The sequence below is a fragment of the Acanthochromis polyacanthus genome, chromosome 21 (assembly GCF_021347895.1).
Source record: "Acanthochromis polyacanthus isolate Apoly-LR-REF ecotype Palm Island chromosome 21, KAUST_Apoly_ChrSc, whole genome shotgun sequence".
In the NCBI taxonomy this organism is placed as follows: domain Eukaryota; kingdom Metazoa; phylum Chordata; class Actinopteri; family Pomacentridae; genus Acanthochromis; species Acanthochromis polyacanthus.
This window is the reverse complement of record NC_067133.1, coordinates 1,438,445-1,463,783: the sequence shown is the minus strand read 5'-3', so window position 1 is coordinate 1,463,783 and position 25,339 is coordinate 1,438,445. Positions and strand designations below refer to the sequence as shown.

Sequence of the window (25,339 nt, the reverse complement as noted above, 5' to 3'; positions counted from 1 at the left end):
GGCCGCTGTTGGTATCGGTGGGTTCGTTGAAATGCACAGATGTCACTGAGCCCTCATGTGCCAATGGTGGTCTTTAGCATGAGTCTGCTGAGTAGTTCTTTTGGGGAGTTTTGAAAGGACCCGACTGTAAATTGGCGAAAGATGATGTCGCAGGACCCCCCCATTCAGAGATGGCTTCTCTACTTTGACATGGATGGCTTCTTTCACTCCTCTCTCAAACCATCTGTCCATGAAAATGAATGTTTGAAGAATTTATGTTTGAAGCGAACTGAATTAAACGTAATCCTAACAATCTGTTTAACCCAAGAATTAGAGAAACACACCTCTCCTCACTCCTCCCCAGCCTGCCGTGGTCACATGCACCATCATGTAAATAAAAACCTGACGGGGGACGCCGAGTGGTTCTGCTCAGAAGCTGAACCGTAGTCTGCAGGGATTCATACAAGCGAGCCTCTGTGTTCTACTTAAATTCTCCTTCCACACCGCGACAGGTAGATATCACCTCTGACTCTCTCTCTTACAATACTTTGCTATAAATGAATTGTCCAGTGTCATACTTTACACACAGCTAGAATGTGGCTGTGTGACCTAGGTAACAGGATAAGTAGCGTTTCACTTAATTCCTCTGAAAAGCAGCTCATTAAATAGGTAATGGGTTTGAACTGAGAAGAACAGCAATCTTATCATGCATCCAGTGCGGCAGGTGTTATATCCATCTCTGACTCTCACAACAAGTCAGACTCTATTAGTACAGCTATATTTGGATCAGTGATTTGTGTTGGAGCAGACAGAAGCAGCAGATCAGTGATAATCCACTTGTTTGCTCCAGGGTGGAAACTTATTCCAATCCATAAACAAACAATAACATCCATCAGGTAAACTTTAAAAGGCTCATCTTTATTTGAAATTACTCATTTTAGATTGTCTGAGTAACTTCTAAGCAACATTATTGAACACTTGCAATACAAACCAACAAATGAAATGAAAGGGTGAATGAAAGTCAGCAGAGAGTAGATAAAATATTAAACTATAGCAAAAGCAACTTCTAAACCAGTGAGAAAAATAAGCAGATACAGCAAACTTGCCAGTCCTAAACAATACGACAGGAGTAGAAAGTAAAATTATCATAATTTCAAGGAAAGGACGCATCACACATGCATTAGAGAAGACTGCAATTCTACCAAAACTACATCTAATTGCATAACCATGATGTATTCAGTCAAATCTGCTCCTACACACTCTAGATATTTCATTTTTATTAATGTTGGCTCCAGGGATAGCAACACATGATACAGAGTCTTATATTAACATAATGACTATCAGCATGTTACAATGGGGGGGGGTGGAGAACCCAAGTGCAGATACAACAGACAGGCTAAATGGGGATATTGAAAATGGGTTTTTATTCAGCAAAACTCCAAAAACACAATAACCGTGACCAGAACTGGGGAGGCAGGGCAAAAACCAAATTGGACTAATGCTTTGGAACAAAATGCTTAATATAACAAAACTAAGGGGAGGTACTCACACACCGGAGGAAACCAATAATCGAGGGAGCAAAACAGGCTGAGGTTAATCCAAACAACAGAGTCCAAGGGGGGGTAATCCACAAAGGGGAAAATGCAGAAAAGTCCAAAAACAGAAGCAGTCCAGAGGAAGGAAATCTTGCAGGGGACAGAGGCTGTGGCAACATGTGATGAAGGCAATGACCCAGCAGAGACTGAGGGAAAGAAGAGAGCTTATATAGCTTATATGAGAGGCGTTGAGCTGATTGGCTGCAGCTGACGCCCACAGCAGCAATCAGCTGGCAGAGCCAAAGGGCGAGCGACAGGTAGAGAGAGACAGGAGGGAAAGACGACAGACAGAGGGAGCCAGAGGTAAACAAGCCAAAAGACACACAACAGAAGGGCAACAATGGGAAAAGGAAGGAAAAGAGGAGGAGGAAAAGGGAGGCAGAAGCAGGACCATAACACAGCAGCTTCATTTTGGACTCATGAAGAACCTCTAAATGGCCGAACAGTGAAGGTTAACTTGTAATTCAGTGATTAACGGCAGTGACAATGAATGAAGATGTCTCTATAACTGCTTCCTTTAATGGATATTTATGTTTTATTGCACACATGAGTCATATCTGAACATGTGGCCTCTGTGGTTCAGGATGCGTCTGCTGTGTTCTCTGGGTCTGGTTCTGGCCCTGCTGCATGTTTCCACGTCTCTGCTGCTGGGAGCCTTCAACATCAAGACCTTTGGAGACACGAAAGCCTCCAACACCACCCTGATGAGCATCATCAATACGGTCAGAAACGTTCTCTAATTTCATCTGGCACTCTTTGTTCCCTAGGTGTGTGGAAAAGTTTAGAAAGATTACAAAGAAAGAAAGAAAGAAAGAACAAGTCTGCAGCCCAGAGATGTTGACTGTTAACAGGATACCACTTCCTCGTGAACGTCCACTAATGAACATGATGATGATTATCGAGCTAAAAGTTAACCTACGGTAATAAGAGACTTGATGCTGGAGAAAGCTTTGTTCTGTGTTGTTTTTGCAGATTGTCCAGCGCTATGACATCCTTCTGATCCAGGAGGTCAGAGACAGCGATCTGTCAGCAACCAAGAAGCTCATGGAGCTCGTCAACAGGTGAGACTGACTGCACACTTCAGAAAAACCTGATGATAAAATAATGCTTTCATATATATCTCTGTGTGTGTGTTTTCTCCTAGAAATGGTCCTGAGTTCGGCTACACCGTCAGTGAGCCTCTGGGTCGCAGCACCTATACAGAGAGATATCTCTTCCTCTACAGGTACAGAGAGAGGCAGTTATAAAGCCATCATGATGGGAAAACTGACCTGATAAATTCATTGGACGGTTCTTAGCCTCATTTTAATAGTTTCATCTCCTTAGCTGATTTCTTTGCTTGATGCAGGCCAATAATTTGACCCTTCTGAGACAGATTAACATCCTTTCCATGACCACAGGATATGCCTTCCAACACGATTGTTTCAGAAATGAGAAGCTCCTCACTGCATCAGCTAGAGTTAAAGAAGCTGTTTAATCACTGCAGTAATTATCCAATGGAAGGCTCTTACCTATTTGCTTGGTTAAATCCAGGGGGCGACATTTTTTTTAGCCAGGCAGTGTACATGAATATGAATCCCAGATCAACCAACATGCCCTCTTGGTATGTGATAAAGCTGACGGGCCTCATCTACTGTTAGAAAAATGCCCATAAGCATTCTGCAAACAGCAAATCGGACGCTATTGAATAGTGTGTTTCCTCTCTAGGCTGAAGACAGTGTCGGTGGTGAAAAGCTACCACTACGATGACGGCTGTGAGCCCTGTGGGACCGACACCTTCAACAGAGAGCCTTTTGTTGTCATGTTCACCTCCCCATACACTGGTAGGCTTTGGAGCAGAGTTCTGCTGCTGTTTAACCTTCACGTCATGAGATATTTTAATCAGAGATCACAAAATTGCACAATTTTAGCTTAAAACACTTCAACATACTATGAGCTTACATCATCAGGGTTTGTGTCAGCTGTAGAAGATTGTAAGTAAGTATAATTCACTGCAGACATTCACTACCATTCAAAAGTTTAAAAACTCTCACTTTTATCCATGTGCTAACATAGCTGCACAAGGGTTTTCTAATCATCAATGAGCCTTTCAACACCATTAGCTAACACAATGTAGCATTAGAACACAGGAGTGATGGTTGCTGGAAATGTTCCTCTGCACCTCTATGGAGATATTCCATTAAAAATTTCCAGTTAGAATAGTCATTTAGCACATTAGCAATGTCTACACTGGATTTATCATTCATTTAATGTCATCTTCATTGCAAAAAAACTGCTTTTCTTTCAAAAAATAGGGACATTTCTAAGTGACTAGTGTATCTGCAACTCTAAAATGTTCTCTTCTTTTTACAGTTGTGAAGAACTTCGTCCTGATCCCCCAGCATACGTCTCCAGACTCTGCTGTGGAGGAGGTGCAGGCTCTTTATGATGTGGTGGTCGATGTCCGCCAACGCTTGAACACCAACGTGAATATTCTCTTCAAATATGCATCAAAAAGCAGGTGTGAGTTTGGTGAAAGTGGGGTTCAGTGTGGCTGAACCATCACCGTCTCTCTGCAGGACATCGTGCTGCTGGGCGACTTCAACGCAGGCTGTAGCTACGTGTCGGGGTCCGACTGGCAGAAGATCCAGATCTTCACAGACAAGAGCTTCCACTGGCTGATCCCTAATGACGCCGACACCACAGTGGGTCACACGGAATGCCCTTATGACAGGTACACACACACACACACACACACACACACACGTCAGCTGTATTCACACACACAGACTCCCAGTTCCTCTCTTCCATCAACCCTTAGATGCATAAGTGGGTCTAAAGTGACCCGATGAGGTCGTTTTCTCGCAATATCGTTGTTTTTATCATTTCATATTCCAGCTATTCCTCAAAAAACATGTTTCTGATATCTTTCCATTTAAGTGTTTAAGTTACTTTTTATCCTTTTAAAGAAACTGTAATATTTGTTTGACTACCACAACCTCTTTATCACCGATAATATCATACAAGAAGTGACGCACAAACAGTGCAAAAATATCAACAGAATGGAGGTTGTCATTCTTCTGTTGCTGTTCTGCATAAAATTATTCCTTTTCAATTATCAAAATGTCCAAAATCTGTTAAAAAGTGAAAAATAAACATATTTCAAACATGAAATCTTTCTTGTGTGGACAAAAATATAATACAAAAAATAATAGTAATGATTATTCTTAACCAAAATGACAAAAAAAATGGTAAGAAAGAAAAAGAGAAACCCACATTGATTCAAATACGGGTCATTTTTGACCCACTTGCAGAAGAGTGACGGTTCCAATCACTCATGCATTTTAGGATTAAGCAGCATATTGGGCCATTAAGAGATTCAATCAATCAAACTTTATTTATAGAGCACTTTTCATACAAAGAATGTAACACAAAGTGCTGTACAACATTTAAAAGCAAAAAAGAGATTGTGTTGCATGTTGCTTTAGAAATCTAGCTGTGATTCTTGAGCTGGTACTCCCCTGTATTATCTATTTATTATCTTTATTATGATCATTTTTACTTTTATTACTGTTGTAAAGCACTTTGTGATTTTGTATCTGTGAAAGGTGCTCTGTAAATACATTTTACCTGCTTTCTTACTCATGTTCCTGTATTTGCAGGATTGTTGTCACCACCGACATGATGAAGGGAGTGGTGCCACACAGTGCTCAGGTTTACGACTACATGACGGACCTGAAGCTCAGCCACAGTCTGGTAACAACAATGAAACTCTAAACCAAATCATTACAGAGCTTCTGCTTCATCTGGTGGATTAGAAAACCCTCTTGGATGTTCCCCGTGTCTCCTACATCTTCAGCTCTAGTAAATCGATCACTGCTGGTTGATGTAAAACACACTGAGGGAATGTCACCATGGCAACCAGTTTTAAAACAGAGCAGTGGGATTAATCAGTATCGCGTTTCCCTATTTGGCTTGAACATAACAGAGGTAAATTTTTATGTTAAAGTACTGCAGTCCATCTTAAATGCACCATTAATACAAAATTTCAACTTTAACTTCACACCATATTTGTAGACCTGACTACGAAGGTGTCATTTTGAAGTATTACATTAGAAAATGGGATACAAAATTGTAGAAATTAAAAAAAAAAAAAGTTAGTGAGTTACATGGGAGTAAATATTTTCTGATGTGGAAAACATTTAGCAATCATCTTTTTCAGTGTAAAACATCTTTAACACCAGATGATGAGAAAGAAAAATTTCAATTTGCTTAATTTACTAAAATTTCAAAAGTCCTCTTTCATTTTGTTTTCTTCTATCGGGTTTGATTTTGTTTTATATATTACACGTGATCTGGAAATATCTGTTGAGTCACACGGCAACTTTTAGAATGATCAGCTTTGGAGACGCAATTAGTAAAATGTTCTAATGGCCTCTCTTCTTCCCGTGAGTGATTACAATCGACTACAGCTGGTGACTCCACTGAGGCAATTTAAATATGGCCTATTTGATGCACTCATTAAACTCAGCCACAAACGCTACAGTTGGAAAGACTAAGGAGCCCAGCAAAGATCTGAAAAAGCAAATCATTGACATTGATCTGTATCAAAGCAGCAACAGAGCCCCAAAATCCTCTGTGCAAACAACATGATTTAAATAATCCGTTTTTGATCTGTTTGTTTTCCTTACACCCTGTTTATTAGTCATGCATAAAATGTCCTCTACTGCCACCTTCTGGCCACACTGCACACTTTATTTGCTCCAAAACAGTTCGTGGAAACAATTCAATTACATTTTCTCTTCCGTCTTTGAAAAGTTTACCTGGCAGTTCTAATCAAACGTTGCCTTTCTGCCTGGCTTAAGTTTCTCTAGCTACCGTATGTTGTCATCTTGTACATTTCAGCCCATTAACTGCAAACCACATTTTAAGAATTTTAGACAGAAGTAGTACTTTCTGTGCTAAAATACTAAAAAACAAACAAAAACAGTACACTGTATCCTGAGATGTTGGTATGAACAAAACACAATTTATCTGTTTAAACAGTAGAAGCCAACGCAATCTACTCCAACAAACTGTGCCACAATAAATGATTTCTCCGTGTCTTTCAGGCTTCGGCCGTCAGTGACCATTACCCTGTGGAGGTGACTCTGGCTGATTAGGTCTCCAGGCTTCATCTACATTCAGTGCATGTGTGACCGACCACACATTAATGAAAATAAAGTCTGTCAAATTATGTCATCATATTGTTGCTTCTTGGAACATGCTCACGTCTCAGTCTGGTCCTGCGATCTTTCTGTATGGAGTTTGCATGTTCTTCCTGTGCATTAGTGGGTTTTCTCCTGGTTCTCCGGCTTCCTCCCACAGTCCAAAGACACGCTGAGGTTTACAGGTGATTCTAAATTGTCCGTAGGTGTGAATGCTGGTGAGATTGTTTCTCCGTTTGTAGCCCTGTGATAGACTGTTACCTGTCAAGGGTGTCTATGGGATCACAGGAGTGCCATAATAAATGCAGAATATGTTAAATAATAAGGAAATAAATCTGTAAATATAAAGAGGAATACATAAAAAATAAAACAAATTGTCAAGGAAATAAATGTGTAAATACAAAGAGGAAGAAATAAAAATAAATTTAAAAAAATCATCTGTTAAAAAATAAAATAAATGTGTAAATATAAAGAGGAATAAATGAAAGAATAAATAAAAAATTAATGTGTTAAAAATAAGAAAATGTGTAAATATAAAGTGGAATTTTAAAAAACTAACAAATATGGAAATATTAAGGTAAATTTTCCATTTTGCTTTTACTCATACTACTCATGATATTTACATATTTTTAAAAAAATATTTATTTCTCTTTATATTTACATTTATTTCCTTATTTTTTAACAGGTTTATTTATTCCTCTTAATATTTACACATGCATTTCTTTTAACATTTATGCATTTATTCTTCTTTAAATTTACACATTTATTTCCTTTTTTTTTTTTTTTTTTTTAAACACATTTATTTTATTATAGCACTCCCGGGGGTAGACTGCAACTAATGGATGGTTGGATGTTTCTGAAAGGACGTGATGCTGTTGTCATTTTTCTGTATGTTTGTGCAGCATAAACTAAAGTTCAGTGATGGGAACTCAACACTTTGGAACTCCAAACTGAAGCCATTTGCATAAAAGGACACCTGTGGCGGTATTAATACAGTCGCAGCGCTGTTATATTTTAGTTAATCTGGGTCTGACAGAAAGATGCCACCTAAACTGTACCATGAACATAAGACTAAGTGCAACAACTCTCATATAATTAGCAACAAATGAAAACGGCTGCATGAATGAGAATAAGCTTCTTTATTCACACCGTTTAATCCAGTGAATAAATGGACCCACTGATTGATTTCAGAAATGTCACAGTAAAAAGAACACGTGATGCAGACAGATGTGTTAAAGAGAAGACCAAGGCTCTGCCACTGTGAGCTGTTCAGAAGCACCAAAGGTTACAATAGCTGTCACGGTTCCTGAATTTACAGTAAAAACGGGCACTTGTGAAGCTGATTTCGTCATGACAAACTATTTGCTAGGCCCCACCCCCAAACAGCAATTATCCAATCATTAGCTCAGCAATTAGACATGACAGCTGTGTGAATCTTTAGATTTCTCTGGAGCTCCAGTTTGAGGGACTTTTTATTAGACTCATCAACATAGTTATCAGGATGAGCAGTGATTAATTCAGAACTCTGAACTTTGATGCGTTTTCAGCTCGTGTCAGAGTCCTTTTCCTTCTGCCTCTCTGATTTAGGCCTTCCTGTTTTTAAGCATCTCCAGATACATGCCCAGCGACTTCTGAACGGAGGCTTTGGTGACGAAGCCCACAAAGTTTTTGATGTCGGATTCTCTGTTGGCCGTTAGCCTGTCGATGGTCGACTTCCTCATCATGGACTTAGTGATCTGTCTGGCGTGATCTGCAGAAAGAACAGATAAGCAGTTAGCTTCAAGACTCCCAACGGTTGTTACAGGGATGCATTTACATTCTATCTTTAATAAATTAGTTCCCTGTAAACACATTGACCACAACAGTGATGTTAAAGTGACCCGACACGAGTTTAAATAGCACCACTAAGTTAACAAAGAGGCCACAGAGCAGCTGATTAGCTTTCAGCAGATCACAGTGCATCTTCTGTTTGACTGAAATCATAAAGTCGGTGCAGCATTAACAATCAAGTCCCATATTTAGAGCTGTAGTCTGACTGGTGGTCTTGTTTGCATTTGTCTTTTCTGTCTGATAATCTGGGTGCCGATCATTGTAACTTCACACTTCAAATCCTTTTCACTTTTGACTCTCGGGGTGTTATAGTTACAGTATGTGATTGGCAGAGAAATGGCTCAAAAGTGAGATATGTCTCCTTTAAAGTCAGTTCCAGCATTATGTAGACTTATTGGAAAAAGGGGATCAAACATTACAACAGTGTGATGAGCTCCAGGCAGCAGGAAACCACAGAAAGTCCGTCTCGTAGCAACACCACCTCTAACACGTCAGCCATTTTTTCCATAAGAAATAACAACTCAGACTTCAGATGTACCGTTTTCACTAATACGCCAAAAATTTATTGAAAATTTGACCTCCTCAAATATATATATATATATATAACATATTTTTAATTATAAACTATAGATATTTAAAAAGTTATGTGAATTTTTACCTTAACGTATCAAATACAACTTTTCATATCTGCCAAGTTACCAAAGTTTAATGAAAATAACTTTTTTTTTAACGTTTCTGTAACAAACTATTATATTCTACATACTTTGTCCAGTATTATTGTGACAGACAACAGTATGTGGTTCAGAAAATATCAATAGACGACGTTGGAATCATCCGTTTTGTAAATATGTGCTTAAAGGTGAGGCTTTTCGTGATGGCTTCAGTTTATTTATTCATGTATTTTCATATTTCAGCTCACTCATAAGCAGTGATTATCTGTCTGTCCAGTACTGCAAATTCCAAACGAACGACACGGTGAGAAATAAAAAACGGTTTTAGGTTTTTATCTTCAACAGTTCCTGAGATATTCAAGCATAATTTCAAAGTTCAATGTGTGAAAAAACATTTCAAAAAGCCAGTAAACTGCCAGTTTATATAAAAAATGATCTCGGAAAGTATTTCATGTATCAGACACCAGATACAAATGTAAATATCCATAGTTTATGATAAAAGGTTTTGGTGAAATCAGAGATGATCTAAGATGAAATGACCCTGATACAAACTTGAAATCTACCTCTGAGGGGAAATAAAGATAAAGCAACACAGGTGGAAGAGAAAAGTAGAAAAGACTGGAAAGTTGTGTCAAACATTCTTGATGACTTTAAGCTGCTCTATGATGTGCTGTGTACCTGGAATAGCCAGCCACTTGCTCATGGCCTCTGTGGCTGTGGTGAGGACCTGGTCTTCAGGGACCACCTGGTCCACCAGTCCTATCTTCAGAGCCTCTGCAGGGCTGTAGAGCGAGCCCAGCTGCAGGGCTAACTCTGTGGTCCGGTGGCCGAGTGTGTTCGTCATAGTGTCCTTAAACCTGCAGCAGTAATTATAAACATGAGCACAAACACCAGAACGGCTTTATTTACTCCACGTATCATTATCATCATTAGAAGTGACGTCTGACACCACAGCTGTCACAGGTGTGGTCGTATTCATGTGCATCAGATAATTCCTCACCAAAAAGGCGCTACAATCCCGAGCAGCGTCTCATTAAGGCCGATAGTGTAACGAGGATTATCCGCCATTATCCTGTAGTCACAGGTCATACACATCAGACAGCCGCCTGCAGGACTGGAACCCTGACCGAGGACAGAAGAGGGAGGCTCACGGGCTTCAGTTTCAAATGCATACTGCTTTGTTTTTCTTTTATGTGTACGTTTTGTGTTCTGGTTGTTTTATACGTACATTGATCGCTGCTATAGTGGCCATGCTGGAGCCGTAGAGTTTCAGCCACATCTCCTGCACGGCCTTCCAGAACTCTGCACAGCGCTCTGGAGTTTTCCCGTACATCTCAAAGATATCCAGCCCGGCTGAGAACACCTTAGGGCGATTCTGGATTGAAGGAACACAAGGAGAGCAGGACACTGAAGATAAAATGCTAGTGGAGGTAACACGCTTTAACCACATCATAATAGAAACACAAACCTAAAAGACTTAACAGTAGCACCGCAGCTGTAAACATACCGAGGTGACGATGAGGCCTCTGCAGCTCTTATCCATCTCCAGCTTCTCCAAATTGATGCAGATCTCTGTGAGGAACTCTAAACTGAGGCTGTTGACCGGAGGATTCTGCATCCGCAGCACTGCCACGCCTGCAAAAAGACGGAAGAGGATGAACTTCCAATTTATTTAGTTTTCTTTAATATTTAGACGCCTATTTTTTTATGGTAGCACTTTGTTGTTTTACAAGAAGGTAAATTGTTCTATTTCTGCCACACTGAGTCAATGTAATGTCGTTCAAAGTCTGAGCACAGGAGTGGATCAGTTAAGCTTTGGGTTTGTGTGACAACCAGTGGCACAGGGAATACATCACTGGCAGAAGGAAGAATAGATTTTTGGAAGCAAACAAGTGAACATGAAAAGAGAATAGTTTCCACAACCTGAGAACCTGACAGAAGTAGAAGCCTTTTGCAGAAAGAAAATCGCACAAAAAAAAGAGTTAAAAGACTTAAACAAAGTCTTCTATCAGTCAAAGGAGGGTTTATAAAGCTGAACATTATCTTCATTTTTTACTAATCTGGAAACTGAAAGGAAATGGTAAAAACACACAAACCTTACTTAAAGTAGTGTGTTGTCTTTGCACTCTTTTACTCACTACGCTATTCACAGTGAAAATAACAAAAAAAGATCAGGGATCTGTGTGTGATAAAAATCACTTGAGCTGTTTTTCTCCTGCTGTTTCTTTAACGGGGACAACAGCAGCTGATTTACCTGTAAAAAGGCGGAATTTCAACTGTCACCATCACAAGAAACACAAAGAACTCCCTGGAGGTGCTAACTGATGCAGTCACACCTTGGAGTACATTTTACTTGTGTGTCTTGAGGAGACGCGTGCAGTTTTACTCTTCCACATCATTTGTTTTTAATTTAGGATTGAATCTGTGGAAGTTTTGCAAAATTCTTGCCCATATGACATGAGTGTCCTAAAGAGTAAAGGCATTTTTCCTGCTCTCACAGCTTAACAGCATCGATTTACCAGCAACACTCCAGCAAGATTTTAAGAAGACAAATGAAGCCAAATGCTGTCATTTAGCATTTTAGGTGATAATTCCTTCAGTTTGCATTAAGGAAACTGCCACATTAAGACTTTAATTAAGAAACAGCTGTTAACAGGAATGGTGGCTTCACATAAGAACGATAAACCACCAGTTCAGTCTGCTTAATCTTCCTCAACTTGTCTTGCAGTCAACCTGGGATTTGGATTTCGCCTTACAAGCAGAAAGTTTTTTAGATCTCAGCTCCATCGTTCCTGTTAAGTGCCACCTTCCAGGGCTACCTGAAAAAGCTTTCCTTTATTTATCCTCAAACAGGCTTTACAAATATCGCTAGCCAACTGGTAAATACCTTTAAGCATCCTCACACAGCAAAGCAAACATTTATGCTTCATTATGATGATCGAGGAAAGTGCTTCGGCTCCAAGTAGCAGCTACGTCATTTCTCAGTACCAGAAACTTCTGAAAACTGAAATCCACTCCTCCGTCTCAATAACGACACGCAGTAATTTCATAGATTCCTCGCACGAATGAGAGAAAAAGTTCAATGGATAAAAGAAAGAATGACAGCAAGAGGTGGGGATGGAAAAAATATTTACCTGTGCTTTGGTCAAAATCCACCTGGACCTTCTGTGAGGTGGAGTTGTTCCTCTGCTGAGCGACGAGGACAGGAGACACTCTGCCATGACTGCAGGAGGACAGCTGGGAGAAAACGGCTGCATGGAAGCACAAAGACACACCACGTTACTGTTCCGTGTTTTTAAAAAAAACAGAAAAAAAGGTCACCTCACCGTGCAAATTCATCCAAAATCAAAACTAAAATTAACTTATTCTTGCAACGTGGAAGATGTGTAGACTCTTCTGGATAATTCTAACATATTTACATCCTGATGTCGACGCACCATCATCTTAAATCTGATCAGTTCAGGGTGAACAACTGGCAGATATTGTGACCTGATTTGTGATCACTTAAATAAATAAAAATAAAGATTAAAGCTGCAAGCAGCGTTGAACCTCAGCGAATCCAAGCATGTCCACCAGGTGGCGCTGCGACAAAGTGTGTATTCCGGTGTGTGATCACATTTTTTAAAATTCGGGATGTAGAAATAAACTTGACTTGATTGTTTGTTATTTGTTACGGAACAATAACAAAAACAAAACGTGAAAAAATAAAGACATTTCAATGGATGTTTTCTGTTAGAACTTTTCACACCAGGATTTTCATTATTACTGCAAAAGGGCATCATTTCCAAACACTGATTATCCTTCATTACTATAAAATCATATCAGACAATAAGAATTTTATTTTTTCTTTAACTGCATATCAGTTTTAAATGTCATTTGATTAAAAATAACTGGGATGAAGCCTGCAAAAAAACAAAAAATCTGCCATTCAGCTCATCAGAACTGTCTCCAGTAGCAGGTAACCGGTGAATTAACTTGTAGGTAGTTTAATGGTCGCAGTACTGTGATTACTACTGGTTAAAGTACTTCAGATATCACTGATCCCTACACTGGAGGCAGATTAATAAACATATGTTGTTTAATTCATATCATCTCTTATCTGAAGTAGTAAAGAGGTCATATAAGTTGTGCAAAGAAGCGTTATGAATCACTCCTGGATGTGATTATCGTGTGAAAACAAAAAGAAACCTGCAGCAAAACATCTTTAAAGTGGTGACATATTAATTTATGGTGGATTTCTAGCCTCTAAAGGAAAACAAACTGAAGGTAATAACTGCATATTTCTGGTTAGCATGGGACACACACATTCTATACAGGTCAATTTAAAAAAAAAACTGTCTAAACAGCTTAAACATTACATGAAACACTGTGATATTCTAACATTATTGATTAAAAGGTTTATGTGTTTTAAAGCCAGAAGCAGCAGCAGCGTCCTGCGACCTTTGCTCGTTTCTGAGCTGCAAAGCTAACAAAGGCGCTAAACTGTAAAGAAGTGAAAATAATGAACAAAACCCAACGCATACAGTCAAACTGAGTCTCCAAGATGTACCAGAATGTGCACAACTATACCTGTTAAGCCTCTTTTTCCCCTCAAACAAGCCCTCAAAGCCATTTTATGTCTTTTGGAGGACGAGGTAAAGCTGCTGCTTCTTCTTCCTCTCTGGTATCGAATCTGCTGCTTCTTCTTCTACGCTTTTATGGAGAACAAGCGAAGTCCGCCTACAGCTACTGAAGTAGAAGTAGAAGGCTGAAGTCAGGGTGGATATCAGGAATAAAAAGCAATAAAACTTTCAAATTGGTCAGAAAATATGTAAAACACTTCTAGCATTCAATGTACTTACTTTCATTTCTATTTTATTTAGTTAAATGTTTAATAGAACGCTGAACTCTGGGTGGATTTCAGAAATAAAAAGAAAAAACTTTCAAATTGGTTAGAAAGTACACAGAACATTTCTATCATTTAGTGTACCTACATTGTATTTATTTAAGTATTTAGTAGAATGCTGAATTTTATTTGGATATCAGGAATAAAAAGCAATAAAAGTTTAAAATTGGACAGACGATACATAAAACACTGATCTCATTTAGCATACCTTTGTGTATTTATATTTTGTTTATTTGTATATTTAGTAGAACGCTGAATTCAGAGTGGACATCAGGAATAAAAAGGCAACAGAACTTTCAAATTTGTCAGAAAATACATAAAACAGCTTATTTAGAGTACCTTCATGTGTTTATTATTTGTACCTGACTTGTTAAACTGTTTCTGTAATGGAGTAGATAAAATTGACATTAAGTTATCTATTCAGCTTTACGGCACAGTAATATTCAAAAAAATAGGACTTTATCTCCATAAAAAGACCCAAACAGCTGTCACAAACCCCCTCCTCTGTCTGGAGATAAATGTTTCAATTTAATAGATATCTTCCTTCACTCCTCTCTCAAACCATTTGTCCTCTGTGTCTAAAATTTGGACATTGCTGTCCTCAAAAAACTGTCCTTTGATCTTTCCATTAGTCAGATAGAATTGAAGAAGCCTCTTGGATGAGAGGTGAAGCATCTTCTACTTCTACTAGAGCTCCTACAGAACATTCATGTCATGTGCAACAAGAATTTCGCAGTCAAACACACTTCTGCCACCTGAAATCCACTCCTTCCTCTCAGTAATAGCACACTGCAATTCCATAGTTCCTCATGTAAATGAGAGAACAAGTTCAATGGAAAACAAAGAATGAGAGCAAGAGGTGGAGGGTAGACGCTGACCTGTAGAAGTAACATCAACTCTGAATTTTACTGTTAAGTATAGGTCATCGATGCACATGTACTTGCATGTGTTTATTCATATTTCTAAGGTGCTGTCTGGATTTGCATGAGTGATATCTTGTGAATGTGTTCATGTGCTTTCCTGTTGTTTCGCCTCTTTTCCACCCTCACCATCTCCTTCAGCGTTATCGAGCGTCATAGGAAATCCATCAGCGTCCATCACCTGTTCGCTCTGTAACCTGGGGACACACCGCTCCCCTCCGTTTGCCGTCAAACGCCACCCTGCGTCATCGTGGATCTCACGGACTTGGGAAACGTGGGCAGTCTGTGAGGAAAAGAACTGTGGCCTGCTTTAACCAAGAGTGCTACTGGGAGGAGGGTAGGTTTGAATTGACTGCATTAGGTCAAATCAGTGTTAACAATAGCAGCGATGCATCATGCTTGCGAATTTCTCTGTGAAAAATACACTTAAAATTAAACACAGATGGCAACACTGACATCTTGTTTGACGACCTGCAATTGAGCTGCTGGATGCCACCAAATTATACGCTGTTCCTTTAAAGTAGTTTGGCATTTAGGGGTATGTTTATTTTCTTGTACAGGGTTAGATGGCATATTAATCACCTTATGTTGGAAGGAAAGTCATGATGGGAAAATTCCAACATTTACAACTTGCGAGCATTATCAGGCAAATCAATCTTCATACATTTCTGCTCTTAAACCTTCATAACCATAATATCAACAACCACTAAATAAGATATAACAAAAACAGAAAGACACATGTTTACTGCATGACTTTAAAGATCGTCATATTACAAAATAAGCCAGCAGTTTGTTCATGACCACTATACAGAAGTCTATTTTAAACAGTGATTGGAACAATATTTACTCAAGTAAAATTCTTCCATGAAAAATCCCACTTAACTAAAACTCCATAAATCTTAGCAGCAAAATGTCGTTAAACTAACACGTGGATGTAACCTTTAGAACCTGACATTGTTAGGAACTAATGATTAGGTGGAATGAACCCTAAAAATTACAAGTTTTTTAGACAGATGTTAGCATTTTCAGTGTAAAAAAACCTTTCTGCACAGAGATGCTTGTACAAAAAATTGCATTTTTAGGTGGAATAAACCTTTTCAGCCATCACTTGTGTGTTAGAAAGTACTGTTTGACTGGAATAAGCCTTTCAAACTATCAGTGCTTGCACAGAAAGGAATTTTTCACAAGCTGCATCACCTGCAATGATCTAATGTTGTACACATGCAGAAATATGATTAATATGATTTCTAAGGCTGAGGCGAGATCATTCATAATTATTCACTGCAGTACTACTAGCTCTTTAGATAGATAGATAGATTAAGCCTTTATTAATCCCACAGCGGGGAAATTTACATTGTACAGCAGCAAATAGAACACTTATTTTCAGCAGATTTTTATGTAATTGCACAGCATCAGTATTTACATTTTTTATTGCACAGTTTGTAAATGGGTGAACAGAAACTACTGGGAGCAGGCTTGAATGTAAATTCCCGTCTCTTACTGTCTTTACTACTAATCTGCACCACTGTTCACATTTGGCCTAGTTTTAAGCCATGTTTTATGGATTAATATTTTCATTTAATTAATTTTATCTCTCCGTGTTACTGTCATGTAAAGGTTAAAGGTGTGTTTGCTTAATTTAGCTGTTAGTCATGCCTCTTACTGTTGATTGGACAGCACTGCGGAAGTTTCTTAGTAACAAATTTACACATTACTAAAGCGTTTACTAGCCTCAACCGTTTTTATGTTTTAATGATCCAGCCCCTCTTCTAATATCCGCCCAACACAGGACAGTATTTAGGATCTATTTTATTGTGGCATGTGTATTTTCCCCCTTTATCATACAGTTACAGTAGACGTGGACAGGACAGCTGATGAGAGAGGGCAGGGCAACGATGTGCAGTAAAGGTCTCATTGGCCAAGAAAGGAACCAGGGGTTAAATGAAGATAAAGCAGTTAAAACATCTCCATCTCAAAGTTTTACTGAAGTACACCGTCTTTATCCTTCTTCCACTGCCTTCTATTGCTCTACTGTTTATGAACAAGTGAACGAATCCGCATGAAAGTGATAAAATAGTTTCATATGAATGTAAATTAGCCAACAAAAGTAGTTTGTATGTAGGTTAACATAAAGTGTCACAATGTAAGACAGATGTGTGTGGAGGGCAGTTCAGACAGTAGATGTGAGAGACAGAGGGAGCTATAAGAGGAGAGAGCGAGCGAGGAGAGGGATCATAGGTGTGGAAGTCATCGCCAAAGCACCAGAGTGTTCCTGCAGCAGAGATACACCAGGCGCTGAGGCTCCTCTCAGTCTGTGAGTATATTCATTTTGATTTAAATCAGGTGCTTTTTGTTGGTTTGAATGTGATGTTAGTGACAGTAATGTGCTATTTTTTTTTTAACAATTTTTAACGATTTCAGGGGTAAAAGATAATAACAGAAGTTGTCGGGAAGGTTCAGTTAAAGCTTTTATGAATTGACTGTAACTGTTTTTATCTATTCATGTGGGCCTCCATATGCAGGCAGCAGTTTTCTTTGTGTTACTAAGAGTTGATCCTTTCCACATTTAGAACTAATTGAAGAATGAAGGGTAGATGCAGATGTTAGCTCTGAATTTTACTGTGAAATCCTACATATTCACATGTTCTTGCACTCTTTCATTCTGTCTACACTCGCACGAGTTATCGTATCTTCTTCATGTGTTTTTCTCTTTTGTTTGCCTCTTCTCCGCCCTGACCATCTCCTCCAGCGTTATCGAGCGTCATAGGAAATCCATCACCTGTTCGCCCTGTAACCTGGGGGACGCACTGCTCTCCTCAGTTTGTCGTCCAACCCCACCCTGCGTCACCATGGATCTCATGGACTTGGGCGACGTGGGCAGCGGCTGTGAGGTAAAGAACTGTGGCCTGGCGTCGGGCTTCCCAGAAGACTGCTCCAACCAAGAGTGCTACTGGGAGGAACCCACGTTCGAATTGATCGAATTAGGTGGGTACAAACAAAGGGAGTGACAGTAGAAGTGATTCATGATGCTTTCAAAAGCATGAATATACACAAAAAATGCACCCAGACAGAAGTACTGACCTCTGTCGTGTTTGATGAACTGAACTGAATCTTTGTCCTCGTTCTTCTGGTATTAGAGGTCCAATGTGTTGGGTTTATAGGGATTTTTTTTTTTTTTACCAGAAATGTAATGTCACATTCATTATTGTGCTCTATGAGTGTCTTATCATCTGCAAATAAGAATGGTGTTTGCATTAGCTTGGAATGAACCCTAGTTCCTTTCCAGATTATTCAGCAAACTGCAGTCTCACTAACTTACACACTGCTCCTTTTGTCTAGTTTGGAAATTGGTAATATTCATATTCTCTTTTCGAGGCTTAGATGGCAATATTGACACCAAATGCATATCAGTAATACTGCGTTCAGTTTATGTGGGAGGGAACGTAATGATTCGCTGCTGCAACGGCCATCATATTACACAACAAGCCAGTAGTTTGCTGAGAACACTATTAATGGCCACTATATTGAATAGTGGAGGAGGAGTCATTTAGATTCTTTGCTTGTTAAAGTCCTGCATAAAAAGTCCCACTTAAATATGAGTCCAAGCATCAAAACGTGACTAAATATTGAAGTAAAAGTCCTGGTTTGGTCCCTCTGATGGATATATTAGCATATGTGACATGATTATATTATTGATAGTGATGTAGAATTTATAAACGTATAAACGTAGAATTTATAGTCAGATATGTTGTGGTGGATTGGACAGAAGTTGTTAGTAGTTAGCTGGCAATGTTTGCTGTTGCTGGCAATTCAAAATATATAATCTCTAAGTCAGATATATTGACTTTTCCTGCCATAATTACAACTTGGATGTTGGTGTAAATGATTCTTACAAGGTGTAAGCTGATGGTTACACTTCACTCTGACTTTAATATTATATGGCGATACTGCACAAAATAGCAGCAGCTCTACCTGCTCATTAGCAGGTAGTCAAGTCAAGTCATTGTTATTTTTATTGCACATTTAAAGTGGTGGTGCCAAAGCTGTCAAAGAAAAATACGGCTGGCATAAGGAATGAAATGAGGAAGCTAAACCTCCACAGTGTTATTTATGATGTGAATTTACTAAAGTAATTTAAATATGAAGAATGTAAGCCGTCCATAAACACCCCACATAGAACACAGTTTTCTCTGACTGTAATGGATATTAAAGGGGAACTTCGGTTTTTTTCAACCTGGGGTCTGTTTCCATATGTAATTTCATACAAGTGAGTGATGGAGAAATGAATTTTCGACATAGCTCCAGTATTTAGCCAGGCAGGCAGCTTAGCAGCTCAGCTAGCAGCTCAGCTAGGTAATGATCGCCAGGTAATGTGGAGGTTTTTGTTCACTTCTCATCTCTAGTATGTTGTGGGACACTCGTTGAGACTATCTGAGCCGGTCAGTGTGGGGCAAAAGCACGTTAGGGCGGACTTTGATGCGGGGGGGGCAAGTTGCCGGATACTTTTCGCTAGCTGAGCTGCTAGCTTAGCTGCTAAGCTGCCTGCCTGGCTAAATACTAGAGCTATGACGAAAATTCATTTCTGCATCACTCACTTGTATGAAATTACATATGGAAACAGACCCCAGGTTGAAAAAAACCGAAGTTCCCCTTTAATGCTAAGACCCTCTAGTGTTGCAGTGTTTTAAGCCTAATAACACACTCTACATGCTTATGTGCTTTTTCCTAGTGTGCGTGACTGTGATTTACATTCCACTGATGCTCTTCGGCCTCCTGGGAAACATCCTAACAATTCTGGTGGTTTGGCTTCGTCCATACATGAGAAGCTCCACCTACCTGTACCTGAGCAGCATGGCTGTGAGTGACCTGCTCATTCTCCTCCTGCTGCCTCTGGATCTCTATAAGGTGCGCACTAATACACAAAGTGAACCTGTTTAAATGCACATTGTGGTCACCAGATCATGATACTGATGATTGAGCTGCAATTTCTGCTCTGATTGCACCCTAAGCTCAGTCACTGCAACCATTATGCAACTGGTCAAAGGGGTTTTTACTAGTAGTGGTTTGAACAAGTTATCATTGCCTTTCCATCAGGGGAAAACCAACTACATTAAGCTTCGTTGCATTCAAGAGTTGTGTCATATCATTCTTCATTTTTATGGCGCTATCGTCAAGTGTGGATACACAATGTTTCTTTTCTCTTAAAATCTATAATTCTTCATTTCAAAGCAGATATTGTAACCTACCCAGTGTTTGAACCACGCCATGGCTTTTAGGGAAGCTCTCTTTTGTGTGTGTGTGTTTAGAAATGAAAGAAACACTGGATTTGACTTTGATTTTCCATGATTCAAGCCAGATCTGGTTTGACCACATGCTCACGTGAGTTAATTCGTGTCGTCCTGCGGATCAAAACTGATCCGTTTTAAAGTTTGAAAATGTGGGAAAAAACATATTTCCACAGTGAAACTTCTGATGTCCACATTTTCAACATTTTTGGGAAATCTTTGAACATTTTTTTGGTGGAAAAAAGAAATGTTTAAAATGTTTCTTAAGAACATTCACAAAAAATCAACCAAAATCCAGCGAAATTCGCTGGATTTTGGTTGATTTTTATGTGAATGTTCTTAAAGAAAATATTAGAACTTTTACTGATATATACGGAATCACTTTAGATATTTTTAGGATTTTTTTGGAAGATTTTTACTCATTTTTGGAAAACATTTACAAGAATTTTCTTGCCAAATCTGGGGGACTTTTTAAAATAAAACTTTGAGGGGAAACTTTTTAGGAATTATTGGAATTTTCTTCCTGAAGGTTTTGCAAATTTTCAGAAATTTTTTCCTGAATTTTTGGATTTTTTTCAGACAAGGAAACAATATTTTTTGGTGCCCATAAATGAGGAGGGTTAAATGAAGGTAGAAAATGTTATTAAACAGAATAATTTCATCTCTTTGTGTCTCTTCTAGCTTTGGAGGCCCAGACCTTGGCCCTTAGGAGATCTCGTCTGTAAGCTGACCATGTTCCTCTCAGAGTGCTGCACCTTCTGCACCATCCTTCACATCACCTTCTTCTCCCTGGAGAGGTACGTGGCAGTCTGCTGGCCAATCACAGCCAAAACGGTGGTGACACGGCGACGAACCAAGGCCGTCATTGGCTGCCTGTGGCTGGGTGCTGCTGTCAGCGCCGCCCCGGTGTTGATTATGGTCGGAGTGGAAGATGTCGGGGGAGAAGAGCTCTGGCTCAGTCAGTGGAGGGAGGACGGAGGGTGGACGGGCATGGATGGAGAACATGGAGGAATAACGTTAGGAGAAGGGGAAAGAAGTGAACACATGGCCTTGATGGACGGAGGAGTAGAGGGAGTAAAATGGGGAGAAAAAGAGACACAGAGATGGAGTGAAAGAGTTGGAGAGCTGGAACTGTTCAGAGACAGAGCAGGAGATGCAAAAGAAAGGAAACAAGGAGATGAAGGGGAAATGAAAGATGAAAAACAAGAAGGAGGTGAAGAAGAAGAAGAAGAAGGAAAGATGGAATTTAAGGGTGAGCTGCAGAATAAAAAGAAAGAAGACGAGGGAGGAGGAATGGAAGGAGGAGTGGATGGAGGCGGTGTGGCAGAGATCGACAGGAGGGAGTGTCGCTGCACGCACTACGCCGTCACCTCCGGCCTGGTGTCGGCCATGATAGTCCTGTCCAACCTGTACTTCCTGGTGCCGCTCTGCATCCTGGGATTGGTGTACAGCCTGATTGGCCGGACTCTGTGGCTCCGCCCGAAAAGCAGCCGGAGAGACCAGAGTCACCGAAACACCGTGAAAATGCTGGGTGAGGACAAACACACCCTGAGAAACAACAAGACATAGATGGATAGATAGATAGATGCTTTATTGATCCTGCGGGAAATTCAAGATAATATGAAGAGTTTATTTGCAAAAACAGATAACTCCGTTTTGATAAATTTTCAGAAAACTTTTTTTTATTGTTTACTTGAGATAATAACAAACTGAAGTTGAGTGGATTTGACTCAGAAGAAAAATACATGAAAAAATAGAGAAAAAATAAATTATTATTGTTATTATTATTATCTCAAGTGAACAAAAATAAATTTTCTGAAAATTTATAAAACGCATTTATCTGTTTTTGCAAATAAACTCTTTATATGCAATTATGATCAAATATTCCTACAACAGCATCTTGGAACAGTTTTAAACGTCTGGTTTTATGGCCTTTTTTTGACTCATCTACATCTAGTTAAATGCAGTTTATCTGTGACATTATATTCAAGAACATTTCTGTAGGTTTCTTGAAATCCATCCTTCTTTTCAACCTTTTCTGTCCTCCAGCAGCTTTTGTAAGCTATTTACAGAACACCCCTGCCATGGCATGTTAGATTTGACTGTCGGGTGTGACCTTATGTATTTATTTGGACGGGACAGTGTGTAATAATGAAGAGAATAGTAGAAGTTTTACTGATATATATGTAATCCCTTTAGATATTTTCAGGAATTTTTTTAAAAGATTTTTATTCATTTTTTGAAAATATTTACAAGAATTTTCTTGTCAAATTTGTTTTTTTTGTTTTTTAAAGATTTTTTTAAGGGAAACTTTTAAGGAATTATTGGAATTTTCTTCCTGAAGGTTTTGCAAATTTTCAGAAATTTGGGGACGTTTTTTTTGCTGAATTTTGGGATTTTTTTCCAGACAAGGAAACAATAATTTTTGGTGCCTGTAAATGAGGACAACAGGAGGGTTAAATTACAGCGGTATCATGTGTGTTCTTTCACTGTCTTTAACTATTATTGGTTCTCATGTTCTCCTTCTGTGTTTATTTTTCCCCTCCACTCTCTTGCTGTTTCTTCACCTCTTCCAGGTGTGATTGTCTTGGCGTTTGTCGTGTGCTGGCTGCCCTTCCACGTTGGTCGGACCATATTTTCTTTTTCGCTGGACACCGGTACCGACATGTCACACAGCGCGGAGTACCACGTAAACAGCGACACAAGCCCTCATACACCAGACACCACCACATATAACACACAAAATAGCACACCTACAACTGTAAACTCACAATACAACCACATAGACCGATACGGTGCAGCACACGCCAGCCTGTACCACTATTACACACACAACAGCACGTACTCACACCATGATGCACACTTGGACTTTATGTACTATCTGTCTCAGTATTTCAACCTCGTGTCCTCCGTCCTCTTCTACCTCAGTGCCGCCGTCAATCCTTTACTGTACAACCTGATGTCTGCCAGATACAGGCACGCCGTGCACAGCCTCATCCGTGCACGCTCTCACACGCAGGCTCACCACCTGCGCAGCACACTCACAGCGCGACACTCCACAACCACTCTGTGAGGACACGCTGCGAGCAGACAGGGAGACGATCAAGCCTCAGTTTGTTCATGATCACAGTGTGGTGCTGTAAAGTCTGTTAACGTGTAAATCTCACCATGCTGACACGTATGATTAAAGGGCATTAAAAGGGCATATCTGTATTTGTCGGTTAATTGGTCTTTTGATGCAAACAGTCAAAGAACACATTACTTTTAGTCATGATTACAGTTAATTCATGGATTAGAAGGTGTGTGAATAGACTTGACAAAAATACCAAAAAGGCCCACAAAACTGTCTGAAAATGACCAAAAAAAGAAACAAAATGAGCACAGACACACAAAACAATCACAAAAAGACACAACATGACCACAAAATGACAAAAAATGACACAAAATGATCACAGAAAAACACAAAATGACTCAGTGAGACAGATAATTGTCTCACAAAGACACAAACTGACAAGAGAGACACACAAAATACTTACAAAAAATTGCAAAATGACCACAAAAACACCTAAGATTATCAGACAGACTGAAAACGACCACAAAAATGCACAAAAAGACCACAAAAATACCAAAAAAGCCCACAAAACTGTCTGAAAATGACCAAAAAAAGAAACAAAATGAGCACAGACACACAAAACAATCACAAAAAGACACAACATGACCACAAAATGACAAAAAAAAGACACAAAATGACCACAAAAAACACAAAAGGACTCAGTGAGACAGATAATTGTCTCACAAAGACACAAACTGACAAGAGAGACACACAAAATACTTACAAAAAATTGCAAAATGACCACAAAAACACCTAAGATTATCAGACAGACTGAAAACGACCACAAAAATGCACAAAAAGACCACAAAAATACCAAAAAAGCCCACAAAACAGTCTGAAAATGACCAAAAAAAGAAACAAAATGAGCACAGACACACAAAACAATCACAAAAAGACACAACATGACCACAAAATGACAAAAAATGACACAAAATGATCACAGAAAAACACAAAATGACTCAGTGAGACAGATAATTGTCTCACAAAGACACAAACTGACAAGAGAGACACACAAAATACTTACAAAAAATTGCAAAATGACCACAAAAACACCTAAGATTATCAGACAGACTGAAAACGACCACAAAAATGCACAAAAAGACCACAAAAATACCAAAAAAGCCCACAAAACAGTCTGAAAATGACCAAAAAAGAAACAAAATGAGCACAGACACACAAAACAATCACAAAAAGACACAACATGACCACAAAATGACAAAGAAAGACACAAAATGACCACAAAAAACACAAAAGGACTCAGTGAGACAGATAATTGTCACATACAGACACAAACTGACAAGAGAGACACACAAAATACTTACAAAAAATTGCAAAATGACCACAAAAACACCTAAAATTATAACAAACAGACTGAAAACGACCCCAAAAATGCACAAAAAGACCACAAAAATACCAAAAAGGCCCACAAAACAGTCTGAAAATGACCAAAAAAAGAAACAAAATGAGCACAGACACACAAAAAAATCACAAAAAGACACAACATGACCACAAAATGACAAAGAAAGACACAAAATGACCACAAAAAACACAAAAGGACTCAGTGAGACAGATAATTGTCACATACAGACACAAACTGACAAGAGAGACACACAAAATACTTACAAAAAATTGCAAAATGACCACAAAAACACCTAAAATTATAACAAACAGACTGAAAACGACCACAAAAATGCACAAAAAGACCACAAAAATACCAAAAAGACCACAAAAAAACCAAAAAAGCCCACAAAACTGTCTGAAAATGACCAAAAAAAGAATCTAAATGAGCACAGTCACACAAAACAATCACAAAAAGACACAACATGACCACAAAATGACAAAAAAAGACACAAAATGACCACGAAAAACACAAAAT

At 39.0% G+C, this 25,339-nt stretch overlaps 3 protein-coding genes across 3 annotated transcripts; 2 read left to right on the top strand and 1 right to left on the bottom strand.

Moving 5' to 3' along the window:
- Positions 1 to 387: 387 nt before the first annotated feature.
- On the top strand, positions 388 to 6,794 carry dnase1 (deoxyribonuclease I). The gene is made up of 9 exons (XM_022207219.2): positions 388 to 491; positions 2,158 to 2,296; positions 2,547 to 2,635; positions 2,719 to 2,799; positions 3,282 to 3,397; positions 3,927 to 4,039; positions 4,133 to 4,287; positions 5,216 to 5,309; positions 6,665 to 6,794. Exons 2-9 carry the CDS (start codon positions 2,159 to 2,161, stop codon positions 6,713 to 6,715), a joined length of 837 nt encoding a protein of 278 aa, XP_022062911.1. The 5' UTR covers positions 388 to 491; position 2,158; the 3' UTR covers positions 6,716 to 6,794.
- Positions 6,795 to 7,884: 1,090 nt separating this feature from the next.
- eci1 (enoyl-CoA delta isomerase 1) lies at positions 7,885 to 13,998 on the bottom strand. The gene is made up of 7 exons (XM_022207201.2): positions 13,831 to 13,998; positions 12,396 to 12,512; positions 10,769 to 10,896; positions 10,490 to 10,636; positions 10,262 to 10,383; positions 9,940 to 10,118; positions 7,885 to 8,510 (listed from the first exon to the last, which is right to left on the bottom strand). Exons 1-7 carry the CDS (start codon positions 13,871 to 13,873, stop codon positions 8,344 to 8,346), a joined length of 903 nt encoding a protein of 300 aa, XP_022062893.2. The 5' UTR covers positions 13,874 to 13,998; the 3' UTR covers positions 7,885 to 8,343.
- A 3,917-nt stretch (positions 13,999 to 17,915) lies between these two features.
- Positions 17,916 to 24,348, top strand: LOC110960120 (growth hormone secretagogue receptor type 1-like). The gene is made up of 4 exons (XM_022207218.2): positions 17,916 to 18,051; positions 19,796 to 19,971; positions 21,033 to 21,882; positions 22,928 to 24,348. Exons 1-4 carry the CDS (start codon positions 17,916 to 17,918, stop codon positions 23,422 to 23,424), a joined length of 1,659 nt encoding a protein of 552 aa, XP_022062910.1. The 3' UTR covers positions 23,425 to 24,348.
- The last annotated feature ends 991 nt before the right edge of the window (positions 24,349 to 25,339 follow it).